The sequence below is a fragment of the Limanda limanda genome, chromosome 5, assembly GCF_963576545.1.
Source record: "Limanda limanda chromosome 5, fLimLim1.1, whole genome shotgun sequence".
Classification (NCBI taxonomy): domain Eukaryota; kingdom Metazoa; phylum Chordata; class Actinopteri; order Pleuronectiformes; family Pleuronectidae; genus Limanda; species Limanda limanda.
The window spans coordinates 29,161,270-29,176,556 of NC_083640.1; the positions used below are offsets into that span (position 1 = coordinate 29,161,270).

Genomic DNA, 15,287 nt, shown 5'->3' on the forward strand with positions numbered 1-15,287 from the left:
GTTATCTTGTCTCTGTCAGAGGGACCAACACATGAGACGGATGGTATCTTAGGTAAGTGCTGACACCATCATTCTGCTCTCATCATCAATCCTATGGGCAGTGAGGCTTAACCAGGGCTGCATGATTATAAATCTATAGGCAGGGATGATGCAGCTGTTACTATTATTATACCAGAGGCTCTCCTGTGCCTCTGCTGAGCTTGATGTCTGAGGGTAGATGGGCTAAAAATAGCTGCACCCCCCCCCCCCCCCCCCCACCCCACACACAAAACCCCAAACCCTACCCTCTATCAGGATAGCAGTAAAGGCATCAGGCACTGTTGGACTGAGGACAGATCCAACTTAATCTTTGAAAATCAGCACAAACACCACTATCAGGGAATTTGCGCATTGAATTGCACACTTTTTAAGAACTAAACAAAGAAAATGTAATATCAATTCGGGAACAAACCAATATGGGACAAAAACGGGATCAAGCTTTCTCTGTTGTCATCTCCTGCTACACATTAGGTATTTTCCTACTATCGACAATATAAAATCTAATTTTAAAACCTCAAACACTTTGGCTCAACTCCTGTTGTTTTTAATGTGCAATATAAATAAACTGATATTGAGTAAAAATCCAAAATAGTCAAAACATTTTCAGTAAGGTTGGACACCATCCAATTTTGTAATTCTGTTATTAAGCCTTTTCCAAATGTTCCCAATAGCTGATTTAAAATCATACCGTAGGTCTTCGAAGAGGTCACCAAGCACTGCTGTACCACTTCCTACAGACTGTGGATGACTAAAATAATATGACTACCTCTAATGACAAACACTTCTCTGTGGCCGCAGTGACTGGTGATAGGTCTCTCAAACACACACACTGATTCACATTCACATGGGTTCAGACACAGTGTTGGTACATTGTCACTGAAAAGTAACCAGCCTGAACTGACTCATATAAGTATCAATGTTTGTTGACCTCCAGAGACAGGAAGAGAAAGTGGATTAGGGACAGGTGATAGCTCAGGGACGGACAGATGGGGAGGGAAGGACAGAAGAGGATAGAGATAGGAAAAGTCTGGATGGGACCCATATTGACCAAGTATTCCACGATTCAAGCCTTGGTTGAACACCCCAATCCCAAGCCATTTTGAATCTGAAATGATGCATTGGTGTTCTGTAACTTCCTGAGACCGAAGGTCCGACTTTTCCACTGTGTTGACCTAATGCTGAGAATTGTGCTCTTTCTATCTCTTGGAGCCTTTGCCCTGTTATGTAGCCAATGTTGACATTAAATGTTGATCACTTTAATTTGTGGCTTTACTAGAATAGTTTTCATGCTGCTATTTTGAATATTTTCTTTGTCTAACATTGTTCCCTGCAGTCAACCTTCACATTAACTTCACACTGATGTAACCACAGTAACATAGCTGTTGGTTCTATATCAACTTGAGACAAACTTTCCAGTCGGCAGCTGTGTTACATGTTTGTGCCGTTTTCAGACGCATTCATAACAACACAGAAACGTCCGCAGTGTTCAGACATCGGGTAGCAGGCAAGAGGTGGGACGTGGTGTATAAATTCCACTCCAGAAATGTTTCTGTTTACAGCACGTCGAAACCAAAACCAACGCCAATAACCAAAAAGTCTCAAATCTCATAGTCATCCCAAGTTGACATCTGTGTCTATTGCGTGTATGGCTCCTCTTTTTCGTCTCGGGATGATTGTATTCTTTTTGGGGTGTTCTTTATTTATTTTTTATTTGCCTCCATTGCATGTTAGAAACGTCAACATACCCGCTTGTGAGCGGTAGAATGCTCCAGATAATCCCCTGCTTTATATCTCACATGGGCTCACTGGCACCTTATAGTTCTTTCTAGGCTGCTGGCAGGAGAAACTCCTGTGTGTCTTCTCACATACAGCCCCGATAATTTCAGGAGATTATCCAAAACTCATTTGGTGATATAAACTCTTTACAGAAAAACTCCTTACAGAAGAAACAAGGAGTTTGAGCCTCTTCAGGAGCAGTGTATTCTGTGGGAGAGAAGGGCTCTCGTTGACCTTTGTCACTTGGCAAACCTTTTGACATGAATGAAAAGCTGTGACACTTTAGGAGAATTGAAAAAACTGAAGAGCATATTATGGGCACTTCATGTTATTAATCTCTGATAATTACCTAAATCCTACATCACAACATTCTGTGTAATATTCCCGTTCCCATAAATGTAAATGGTCTGTATTTATCTAGCGTTTTTCTAGTCTTAATGACCACTTTAACTTCTTTACAGTTTTGTCACATGTGTCATACATATAGATATGTATATGCACCTCATTAGTTTTTGATCAGGAGGTGAAGTCTGACAGTGCCACATGTTGTGAGGTTATGAATCATTGACATGACCTCGCCCTGCAAGCTCACAATAACATCAGTCAGGCCTGTCAGATTACCTGCAGCTTGTGGATATTAAGAAGAAAATAAAGAGCCAATTCGACAGAACATCCTGGGCTTGTATACTGAACACTGCACGGGCCTCTTCAAAGCTGAGCCTAATGAATACAGACTCAGGTTACACAACTGTTGTTGGTGCACAGCTACAACAACAACCTGTTTGACAGAGGAGGCTCATACAGAGAACGGGCTGCCGCTTCCCAACAGCAGCAGCAGCAGCATCTTCATCATCATCGTGCTGGGTGTTGAGCTCACTGCAGTGTTATTCTAATGTGTGTGATGGAGGAAACATTTGCAGTCAGAGGCAGGTGCTGGTAGAAGGCGCTCAGACAGTGAGCAATGCAGCAGCAGCTGAACCCACGCCCGTCTGCTCCACAGATACGCACACAGCCGCACACACTTGTTCTGCTCCTCTTTCAAAACAATGTCACGCACTGAGATGTGAACGTCTTACCGGCCCCCTCCTCTTCAGGGAGATGTTCTTCCACAGCAGGAGATGGAGCTGGTGCAGGAATCCCATCTCGCCTCCAGGTTCTGCTCCTCCGTGTCCTGAATTCACCAAGAGAGCATGACGGCAGTGGCCTGCGACTGGAATCCGATCACCGGGGAATTTCTCTCCCCATCCCCGGTGCGTCCGCGCACCTCTCCCGGTGCTGAAATGTGTTGCCCCTCGCAGAGGATAAATGATATGGAGCACGTCTACACAGCGAGCGACCCTGTCGGTGTTCGGTCTGTCATCCTGCGTGTGTCGGTGAGCTGCCTTGTGCCTGCGTTCGGCTTTTTACCGAAGTGATGTGAGTTGGAGCAGGACACCAGCCGAATATAAGCTGACCTCAGTGATGACAACCAACACTTCCGACTCTGCCTTTCAAAGCAAAAGCCCTGTCAATTTAGTAAGCTCAAAGAAAGCATCACTTAGTCATTTTGACATTTTTGAATTGACCTCCAAAAGGTGCCTATCTTATTTTATTTTCAATCAAAAGGCTCCTCACAAAGCTCTTAATGATATGACACCATCATAGGACTACTCCAGTGGGAACTGGAGCATGTGCTCCCAGAATTCAGGCTACTTGTTGTCCCTAATGCAGAGTAGGAGCCAGAGCCTTCAGCTATCAAGCTCCTCTCCCAGTTTCAGTTCATGAGGCAGACACCCTCTCTAAGTTTAAGATTCGGCTGAAAACCTACCTCTTTGATAAAGCTGAAGCTAGAGCTGGTTCAGGTTTGTCTTGGTCCTGCTCGTGGTATGCTGCTGCTGGACTAGATTCCACACGACACATGGAGCTTCTCTTTTCTCTTTATCCAGTGACTTGACTTCTTCCACAGTGTCACAGATCCAGGATCACTGCTGCAGCCACATCATGGATCCTGACTATGGTGGCATCTGAGAGGGGATTATCATTACAGCTAGATTGATAATATATACTACTGGCAATACCTCTATCACTATGATGTCATTGCTGCTCCCTACATCTCTGAGTGACTTTTTCTTTTTTATAAATACTCTAAACATTGATATAACTATCCATTTATGTTTTTGTCTGTTCTCAAAAATGTGGTAAATGCTGTAATGTTGATGCTCAGTTACGTATGACATATTGGACTTCTGTCCATCCTGGGAGAGGGATCACTCAAATGTGACTCTGTCTCTGTTGTTTGGTAGTTTTCCCTGACTCTTGTTGAGGATTAGGGAAAGGATATCAAACCTTTTTTAAGCCCTATGAGGCCAATTCTGATGATTAATTGATTGATTGAATCCAGATTTATTTTATTTCCGTGTGACAGTCTTTAAGGTAGGGTTGGTAATGTACACTCTTTTTAACTCATTTGTTGAAATCTTCTTCACGTTTCCTGATGGTCATCAATAAATCATGTTGTGTCCATGCAAGTTCAAGTTTCTGAGTCTGAAGAGACCACGTGTGTCTGTGGCCCTTGCACGACCTTCTAAATTAAACTATTGCCTGTCTGTCACTGACCTGCCTGTCTACCTGTGTGCACCCTGCCCTTGATCTCACTGCAACTGGCTTTCAGCCGGAAAGACATGCATTGCTGAAGCAGAGACGAAAGCCAGAAATTTGCAAGCAAGTCACAGAAAATGTGGCTTCCATTAAGCAAGTGACAAGGATATGGAAACAACCAAACCCACCAAAACTTGCCTAATGGCTATCAACAATAGAACAAATTTCGGTCATGGAAAAACTCACTTTTGCAATAAGAGACCTCACAACAAAATGGAATCAAATTTACCCCATATATAGACTCAGTAAAACAGCAACGTACTCGAATTTAGTCTGGAACATGTATAAACAGGTAAACAGCCCTCTGTACTTTTTTTTAAATGTTTTTTTGTTGCTGTTGTTGGATGGCTGGTTAATTTAGTTTTTGAGCTTCCTTTTGTTTTCTGGGTCAACCAATTAATGTTCTTGCTAATTTTCCATTATAATTCAAATTAAAATGTATAAAAAGGTTTTTAAAAACGTGCAATGGTGTAGAAATAAAATAAGATCATCATTGCAATGAAGTAATTAAAAACAAATTAAAAAGAAAATGTAGGTTCCAGTAGGCAATACAGTATATGTTAATATGGGTGTAGCTTTGACGAGTGGGCCGATAGGAGTGGGTGGGGCTGATTAGGTGCATATTTTCAAAAGTTAGCCTGCTCTTATAGCTTTTCCAGGATAACGAACCATGGCTGTAAATCAAAAGGTTCCAGTTAAGGTGGTTTTGGGCGTCTGATCAAGATTGTTCTTGAATGGCTTCCATCTGAAGTTTGGTCCAATGCAGTGTCACAGTAGTAGGAGGCCCTATACCCAGAACGCGATAGACCTTTTGGGAGCGAGTCATATTTTTTCTCAAGCCTCCACCTTGCCACACTCTGAGCTACTCACTTGTCTTCTGTGGATCGGAGTAATCAGTATCCTACTGGTAGCCTCAGTAGGCAGCCTGTAGGTGTGAAAACAGCAAGATGTAATGGTGACCAATGGTGGTTGCTAAAGATGTAAGCATTGACTATGTTGCTATAGCATCAGTTATATTTGAAGTTGAGAATATTTCCTCATTCACAGAAGAACAAATAACCAAATTGTGTTATGATCTCACATTTGGACATCGGGACGTCCTCTTGGTTAAATTATGTCCTTGTCCGGACAGAAACGTTTCTGGGTCCAGATGTTGGACTTATTTAGACAGATTTCAAGAGCTTTAGTGAACATTTTAAAAAGCAGGGAGATTGACAAGCCTCCAGGATGGCAAGGTCACATAACCGTTTCCAAATTGGGATTATTTACAGAGCAATGGCAAATGAACGCAGAGGGCTGGATGAAACAAGTCTGCTTCTGTCAGGGTCTCATGCAGGTTGGGGAAAAGCTTTTTATTGCTGCTGTTGCATTAGGAAAACAAATATGTATTTAATATCTTCTGAATTTTCACTATTTAAACTCAGAGAATAAAGTTCTTGAATTTACTGGAACTTGTTACATTTAACTCAACAACATTATATATTTTTTAGTCAGTGTTATTTATCTGGTGAGTTAACTTGTATAAGATAAGATAAATTAAGACAAGATAATAAACAGGGGTGATAGCACAAGTATAATAATACTGTAAGTATATAAGTTTTAATTTGTGTAAATTCATCAGCTGCTGTTTTAACGATATTTCATTTGTGATATTGGTTGTGCTGCTTCTGTTTGGATTTAGAGATTATAATAATTCATGGACCCTGACAAAACCAGGCATTTAGGGGACTTCTTCCTGTCTCTCTACCACACATTTCTTCATCTATTTTACTACATGTTACTGCCTTTGTGATTCAGAACTATTAAATATTATTGTTATTGTTATTATAATTATTGTTATTATTATTATTGTTATTATTATTATTATTATTATATGAATTGTTGCAGCTATCTAACATCTTTACCTCCAAAATTATCATTCCTATTGTTTTTATTATTCCAACTAGTCTGAGCTATAACCTGATAGTACAATACTCTTCCTGGTCTCTCTCTCCTCTCGCTCTTGTAGATCCATATACAAATCTACAATGTAGTGAATTCAAATGTTGTTTCATAAAGTAACTGTTGGGCCTTGGCAGAGGTAAATGCTGTCTGAGTGCCTCTCTAGCTTAAGAAATGTTCCTTTTTTAAACAGCTCTAAGAGTTTTCTAATAATAGCATTTGAACACATCTGTGTCTGGTATGATACAAGTCAGTGTGCCTTCTCATTTGAAACTCAAACAGTATTCAAGGTGTTTCATATGATTTTCAATAGGGTGTTATTCCCCAGGTGGTAATGTCAGTCCCTCTTCATTAAACCGTTGTTACCCCCACTCACCACAGACACCTGTAGCATAATTATAAATCCTGTCTGATCTCCCCCCCTTTTCCAAATGCAAGCCTGGCCACCAACAGTTACCCAACAAACCAGGTGGGAAGCCCTTGACAACTCACAGTTCATTTTGAAACTGCGTTTTTCTCTTTGGTCAAGATGGCACATGACTTACATTAGAGGGCTTGACAACTGGTGTCTATTAGAATGATGGGATTTTTAAGACATAAGTACTTTGCCTGAACAGATAAGATATTATGACAGTGAGTCAAGATTTGCTCTTTGCATAGATGAGGTTTGAGGAAGAAGTCAGTTGTCTCAGTTTGCTGCCAACTGCAGGGCACAAAGATTCGAAACTGTATTTACCTTAAAAACCAAGCTTCTACAGGGAGGTTCATACATTTTTTTGCACATATTATCAAGTGCACAAAAACAAATTGATATTACATGTTAATATATAGAGCTGAATTTATTAATGGCAATGCAAAGAAGCAGAAGTGTATGTGTATGGAGAAAGCACAGGTTTTGCTAGAGCTCTGAGTGAGAAAGAGCTTATGTGACAGTTATGATGTGGTTGGTGCCTACAGAAGCTGTTCAACCATGTGCCCTCATTCGCAGAGCTGCAAGAACACAGGAAGAGGAAGACCAGCTTGTGGTTTACGAACCAAAATCTGTAGGGCTTCTTGACTGCCAGCTACTGTTATAATCATGCTAACAGAACAGGAGTGCGACGAAAGAGACTCTTTAACAATGGTAATTCATAGTTCAGTATCCAAACATGTTCACTTAAAAATGTTTGTGCCAACAGTTTCATTCTGCTGACCAACAATCTGAGTTGGAACTCATACACAGGGAGGCGACATGTAGGAAGTGTGAAACAAGAGATGAGTCAAACATTTGAGAGGGGCTGGATTTCCTTTATATATTTTTAACTGTTCTACAGGAAGCAGGCGGCTTGATGCCACCCTCCACACCCGGGTAAGAGCCAGCATCTTTGGCAACATTATATCTATTAGGTTCTTGTTGAGCTGTTATCAAGGTTTTCACTACAGATTCATTGTGTACAGAATGCTGCAGGTGACGGAAAATGTGAAAAAATCGTGTCTTAGTGGAGTTTCGATTTTTCATCCAGAATTTATCCTTCATCTAATCTTAAAATGTTCTGCCTAAAGAGTTCATGCACTCATGTGTCTGGCAGTTCCATTTTTACAAATGTCCGTCACTATCATTTCTGGACTGATGCTTCATCATCAGTCCAGACAAAAAATACACGTAAACATGTGCTCTGCTGATTTGTCCAGTCATCTGTTTATTATATGAGTGTTTTTGATGTCATTGAATTGTTACATTTGAACTATTTTTATTTTTGTGTGTAGTTTGCACAAACAGCAAGATACTGAAAACACTAACAGCAGTGCAGCTGTTTTACCAGTTGTGACGTAGTGACCATCATTTCTCATAATTATATCACCGTAACCATATTAGGAAAAAATCACAAAATTACAAAGTATTTTATTTGTGCTTGTTATAAGTCTCTCATATAGAGAAACAAATAATCATTTTAGGTTTTGATAAAATATATCTTTTGCATTAGATACATTTATCGTTGAGGTCTTGCCCTATGGAGTTCCTGAGGAGAACACGTGAAAACATATAATCTCTACCCTGCATTCCTTTTTAGGTGCTCCATATCAGTGATCTGTGTCATTTTGAACTGGAACTCACTGCATCGCTATGATGCAATCGGAATTCCGAGTTCTCCTCCTCCTCATCATCCCCATCAGCTTCCTCTCAGCCATGTTCATCTACAGTTCGCTGGAAAATAGGCTTTATCAGCAGAAACATCATCCAGAAGTTTCTCAAAAAAACATCAGCATCCTGCTGTGGCACTGGCCATTTGGCCGCTCATACAGTCTTGCTGGAGACAAATGCCTTGCGATGTACAACATCAGCCGCTGTTTCCTCACTGATAACACCTCTGCCTTCTCAACTGCTGACGTGGTTGTGTTCCACCACCAGGAAATCAGCAGAGGTGTGTCGTCATTGCCCTTGCACCTTCATCGCCCGGCCTCCCAGCGCTGGGTGTGGATGTCATTGGAGCCTCCTGTCAACAATAGAAACGTAGCACAGTTCAATGGTATCTTCAACTGGACGATGAGCTACAGACGTGATGCAGACATATCCGTACCTTACGGACAGACAATTCAAGGAGGGGATGAGCGAAGCTTCCAGGCTGCTCCGAATCGCTCCTGCCTTGTTAGCTGGGTCGTCAGCAGATATCAGGCTCACCAGGCTCGGTCTGGAGTTTACAAAAGTCTAAAGAAGTACATCCCCATAGAGGTGTATGGCAGATTGACCAATAAGTGGCTGTCAGACAAGAACCTGCTGCCAACCATTGCAAAGTGTCTATTTTACCTGTCTTTTGAGAACTCTGAGGTGAAGGACTACATAAGTGAGAAGTTCTGGAGGAATGCATTTCAAGCAGGGGCCATACCGGTGGTTCTTGGCCCCAGCCGGGCCACCTACGAGGCCCTGGCTCCCCCTCAGTCCTTTATCCATGTGGCTGATTACAAGAGCACAGCAGATCTGGCTGCTTACCTGAAGCATGTGGCTCAAGACAGGCAGATATATGATAGGTACTTCCAGTGGCACCACACTCACAGAATAAAAATGTACACTGACTGGAGAGAAAGGCTGTGTCAAATATGTGTCAAGTACCCCAGTTTACCAGCCAACAGGGTCTACGAGGACCTGGAGAGCTGGGTTAACAGCTGAGAGATTGTCTCCTCGTGTTGTCAGGTCACTGGGCTGTGTTGCTGTTACTGCTTGGTGGTGAAATACCATAAAGTAAGAGTATGTAGGATGTGTCTGTTGGGACCTAGTACTATAGTTCGGCCTACATGTTTAGCAAAAGCCTATAACCACATGTTTCTTTGTTCTGGAGACAAAGGAGAACCTCCAGAACTCAATCTCCCAGGGTGCTTCAACTTCACACCTAGGTGTTAATATTTCCCTATGAGACACAACTTTCAACCGCCATTGGTCACTCTGGGCCCCTTGACCCATGAGGTCAGGAGGCCAATAATAGCCCATTTTCCTCTCTCTTCTCTCAACTCAACTTTTCCACTCAACACTCCTGGAGGAGAGGTGTAGCTCTACAGTTCACCCAGCCAGGGAACCTTACCCAAGCTCTACCAACCTTCAAGCAGGCCTGCCTGGAGCAGACTACTAAAACCTTCCAAAAGGCAGCGACGTGAGAGCCTGCCTAAGAACTTCAGCACAAGAGCCGAATTACACAGCAGAACCACAACAACAGGAGCCACAAACCATCAACACCACTTCACTGGACTTCAAAAAGGGTATTTTTCCCTTTAAATTGATGGGTAACACAACTGGGCTTAATAGTTAAACTTAGGTGAGCATATGATGTTTTATTATATTGCATGAAATGTTTATAAGTTTGATTTGTGTTGTTTTGATATTTGGTAACAAGTTATTTGAAAGTAAATGTTAGTTATGTTATGCTCGTCACAGTCTTTCTTTGCATGCAACTAACTACTTTCTCTGACCTGGCACCTCAGACACATTTCTTCTCAAACTTAACGCATACATGTGACCTCTATCACATGGTGTCAACATTCCATCTGATCTTTTGTTCTCACATTGGCCAACCGCTATATTGAAACCTTTAGTTAGTACGTTTATACTTTCATTACTTTCATAATAAATGTTTTTCTTTAACAAATATTGTCTTCATTAATGTTGCAAAAGTGTGAATTTTGCCAACCTCTATACTGTCAAGAACTCCATATCCATATACTTTGCTAATTTGAATATTTAAAAATGTTCGTTATAGTTATTAATTTAATTCATAATCAGAGTTCAAAATTCTCCATCTCTCCATCAGTTTGGGCCAAGGAGCCCCAAACTGATGGAGAGATGGAGCAGGGACCCCCTACTATATATAGTATAATATTGTGTTTTATATTAAACTGGGCCTTGTATAAACATAGGTACCCTGTTATTGTGCATTGAATACTAAGCTATTCAAATACTACACAGATTCATATATTCATGTTTTATTTTAAACATTTGCAAGGTACAGGGTGGCCGTGCCACTGCCATTTATAAACATACATCTTTAAAAAAAACGTTATAAAAAAAACTTTAATCAATTAAAGTTATCATTAAATATTAATATTTGTAATACTTATATTACATTTTTTCTGAATTTATTGAACTCCCAGAGACACCATTTAATGGTGTCACGCTTAAGGTATTTCATGCACAACATGTCTCAATAAGGAATGCATCATTGGTCAAAGTGAGGAAGTGCACACAAGTTAAACAATTCTCACAAGAAAGCAGAAGTGTTAACATGTGTGTCACAATAAGGGTGTTTCATATGCACTTAGTAAGTAAGTCTTATTTCTACATCTTAAGATGATTATGGTGTTGCAGCACTTACCATGAGGTGAAAACTAAAATTGCACAAATGAGAAAATGACAGATTAATGGTGGATGCTTGGGGTTCTTTGTTTGAGACTTCACATATTTCCTATGATTAGTTGGAGAGCACTGCTGTCCACATAGTGTAACTGTAACATATGCTATCATAAGTCCTTACCTTTTCCCTATGCTTCAAACTAATGTTTATCAGATTGTCTAAAGGTGTATTTACATTCATTCTAATGTTGCCCCGATAATAAAGATGATTTAGTCACGCTGTAGCCCAGCATTACCATGTAATGCCAGCAGATGGCGTTCTTAACCTGATTTTCTTCTATGCTTCCATTTACAAAGCACTGCATCCATTTATATGTGAAAGACTTATAATAAGAAGAGATAAAATAAAAGGGAATAACATCAAAAGTAAGCAACAGAGAAAGTTTTGTCAATTAGACTCCAAGAAGCATCTTCTTTAAGTGTAGGCCCATATGAAGACAGAAGGGAAGACAGGACCGCAAACTTTACATCATTAACGTCCCTAAACATCATGGAGGCTGTGATGGTAATGGGGAGTAGGTCGATTGCAACATGAAGAATGTAAGACATTAAGACAGAACTGCATGATATCCAGTGATTAATTGGTCTGAGTAATCGCAAAAGATAGCTGGTCTGAAAAAAGTGACGTTGGGACATGACAGTGTGGAAAGGAGGTGATATAGTCAACCCATAGAGGAACAAGGCAGAATGTGCAAAGAGATCTCATCATTATTTAACTTGAAGGAAAACTTAATTGTATCTCTAAATTAAGTTATTTTTGGGCTCTGTATTTAAATATGTGGAAATCAAAGTGTTAAAAATATATATATATACAGTTGCAATCAGAATTATTCAACCCCCTCACCTCAATAGACATTATAGTGATGTGGATGACAGATAATGACAATAAATGACAAAAAACCTCATCAAACAACAAAAGATATTTACTGATGCGTATTTTAGTTATTTTGACAACAGAAGTTTACTTAAATTTGAAGTTAAAATGAAAAATGTGACTTTCAACACATGTGCATGTTCAGTATTATTCAACCCCCAGCTTCAGTACTTTGTGGCGCATCCTCTAGCTTTTATAAATTCTAACAAACGTTTTCGGTAAGTACAGATAAGCTTCTTACACCTCTCGATTGGAATCTTTGCCCATTTTTCACGTGAAATAGCCTCTAGCTCAGTGATGTTTGATGGCTTCCGTGCTGCAACTGCCTTCTTTGAATCCCACCAAAGATTTTCAATCAGATTTTAGTCTGGTGACTGAGAAAGCCACTCCAGGACGTTCCAGGATCTTTTTCTCAACCAAGCTTTGGCTGACTTGGAGGTGGGCTTTGGATCATTGTCCTTCTGGAAAGTCTAATGATCACCAAGGTTCAATTTGTCAACAGAAGGCATCACATTCCTCTTTAAAATGGTCTGGTATTTCTGTGAATCCATGATGCCATGTACACGATCAAGATTGCTAGTTCCTGCCGCAGAAAAACAGCCCCACCTCATCTTTGACCAACCTCCATGCTTGACTTTGGGGGTGGTTATCTTCTGGTCAGAAGCCTGTCCTTTTGCACGCCAGACCTACCGCTGGTCCATACTTCCAAACAGTTCCAGTTTGGTTTCATCAGTCCACAGAACTTTCACCCAAAACTCAGTACTCTTATCCAAATTCCTCCTGGCATATTCTAGTCGACTTTTGATTTTCCTTGTGGTCAAGAGCTGAGTGCGTCTTGGAGTCCGGCCATGGAGTCCTTTTTTATTCAGTGCACGTCTTATAGTTGCCACTGAAGCCCTTCATCAGGTCATCCTGTAGGTGTCTTGCAGTCACACGGGGGTTTATCTGAGTTGTTCTGACTAAGTTGCTGAGGGCCCTTGATAAAATGTTGGGCTTTCTTCCACGGCAAGGCTGGTTTGCAGCTACTCCATAAGTTTTAAACTTCCCTATAATACTCCCAATGGTGTCTCTTGGAATATAATTTTTTGGGGAAATCTTCTTCTACCCAGGGCCTTTCAGGTGTGATGAAATAATTTCCTCTCTCAGCTTTTATGCACGCTCCTTTGTCTTTCCCATGATTGCAACTCACCTTCAATACCTTCATGGGAGGGGTTTATCTCTTATCTCTCTTTTTCTGTATCACTCAACTAATAAAGAAGTCATCCTAAGCAGAATCTTGCTCTTTGAGCAAGATTCTGTCAACTTTAATTGATAAATCCTTAAAATCTTTGGGGGGTTGAATATTTCTGATTGCAACTGTATACACATATATAATCAAAATCAGTGTGTCTTTCCGGAAGCAATGTGCTGGTGTCTTCACAAGAAATGTCAATCATTTAATTTTTTAGAAACGGTCCGTTAATGTGTTGTGACTTAATCAGAAAAACCCTCCAAAATATGTCAAATGTTTCCCACAGGGTACTTAATTTGAAATAATAAACTCCACAACACAAAATATATGACTTCAGATTATATAAATATTTATTTATTTCATTTCAGCTCTGGTATATCCACATGCATGCTAAACACACACAGACATCCTCCTTAGTGTGTAGAATGTATAATATGTAGTCTGAAAACAGTCTTTATCAAAGAGAGCTTGCCTGGATAGTTACTCTTTTTCTGGTTCCCTTCAATAGACCAAGTCACCATCATCATCATCAGATTGAGAAGGACCACAACAAGACAACCAGCTCGGTTTTTGTTTTGCTCTCAGCTCTGGTGAAGGGAAAGCTGAGCAAAGTAGAATTAAATAAGGCAAACAACATGAGAATTATAGTTTCTGGTAATTCCTTATCCATCCAACTGATAATATGTCCTTCATTTTGTTCTACAAGCTCAGTGGGTTTGAATAAAGATCTCCAGTCTTAATACTTCATGGTATCAGGTGTATATATTTCTTTTTACATAGTGACACTCATGTATGTGTATGTGAAGGTCATGTAGAGTTAAACCGGTTCTTCCACTGTGGGAGAGCAGAGAGGCTGACAAAGTGGGAGCAGGCTGAAGAGGGGAGCCACAGAGAGAGGCTTTCCTGAGAGACGACAGCGAGAGGCAACAGGTATACACTCCTGTCACTGAAGCTAAAGAACCATCCTGGGGTGGAATATAATCCATGAGCTACACAGTGGGACAAATATAAGCAGCTGCAAAATACAGCACCTCAAGTCCCATGCAGTGGTTAGGACAGGTGAAGGTAGCAGGTCCAGGAAACAAAATTAAAAACAGAATATCCATCAGGGATCCATCAATCCAATCTGACATCTGAGCAACATTGCGGTTAAATCATTATAAAAATAGAGTGATCAAATGTTTGTTATTTTCATTCAGTCATCATGACCGGCCTTCAAGTCATCAAAGTGAGATTGATTCATTAAACCTGCACACCTGATTATATTAGTCCAGAAATGCAAATGTTTAAAGAATATCATTAAATCAAAAAAAAAAAGAATCTTATATATAACAAAATTAACATGTAAAAATCTGAATATTGATTGATGTTTGAAAAAGTGTAATTACTAATTAAATTAGTTTGAGGATATATGAATTGTTTTCTTGTTGTGGCTAAATTATGATGAATATTAATTTTTGTGATAACTTCCATTGTTGTCAAATTGTTTTCCACAGAGCTGCAACATGTGATTGGCCACAAACAGGGTTTTCTGTTTGGTGCATCACATGGTTTCTGACCAGTGCTACCATGTCTGTTGATGAGGGTGTTTTTGTAAGTTTAATTTTCAAATTGGCAACTTTCAATTTATAAAGACTTTTAAAACGAAAATGGCAGCTCGTCCTGTAACTGTAATTATCATATACTCTCCATTTCTGAGGAAATATATTCTCCCAAATCATTATTTTCTATCTCATGGGGTCTTCATTTTAAATAATGTTCACCATGCTGAGAACCTTCTTTTTGAAATGTTCTCAAATGCATTTAACAAACCTATTTTTTATGACAATGTCACCTTGTCCAATTAATAGTTTTTCACTCAATCTTTTTGCCTATTGTCAAGTTAGACTTGGCCTTTTGTCATGTTTTGCACG

At 40.1% G+C, this 15,287-nt stretch overlaps 2 protein-coding genes across 4 annotated transcripts in view; one reads left to right on the forward strand and one right to left on the reverse strand.

Moving 5' to 3' along the window:
• Positions 1 to 3,258, reverse strand: part of abca2 (ATP-binding cassette, sub-family A (ABC1), member 2) — a 67,406-nt gene extending 64,148 nt beyond the window's left edge. For all 3 annotated transcript variants that reach the window (XM_061071828.1, XM_061071827.1, XM_061071829.1), the window contains exon 1: positions 2,892 to 3,258. In XM_061071828.1, coding sequence (XP_060927811.1) covers positions 2,892 to 2,957 — 66 coding nt within the window. In that variant the 5' untranslated portion in view covers positions 2,958 to 3,258. The remainder of the gene's footprint in view (positions 1 to 2,891) is intronic.
• Positions 3,259 to 8,459: 5,201 nt separating this feature from the next.
• LOC133002509 (fucosyltransferase 7) lies at positions 8,460 to 9,538 on the forward strand. Its single transcript, XM_061072340.1, has one exon. The coding sequence runs from the start codon at positions 8,498 to 8,500 to the stop codon at positions 9,536 to 9,538; it is 1,041 nt and encodes a 346-aa protein (XP_060928323.1). The 5' UTR covers positions 8,460 to 8,497.
• Positions 9,539 to 15,287: the final 5,749 nt, after the last annotated feature.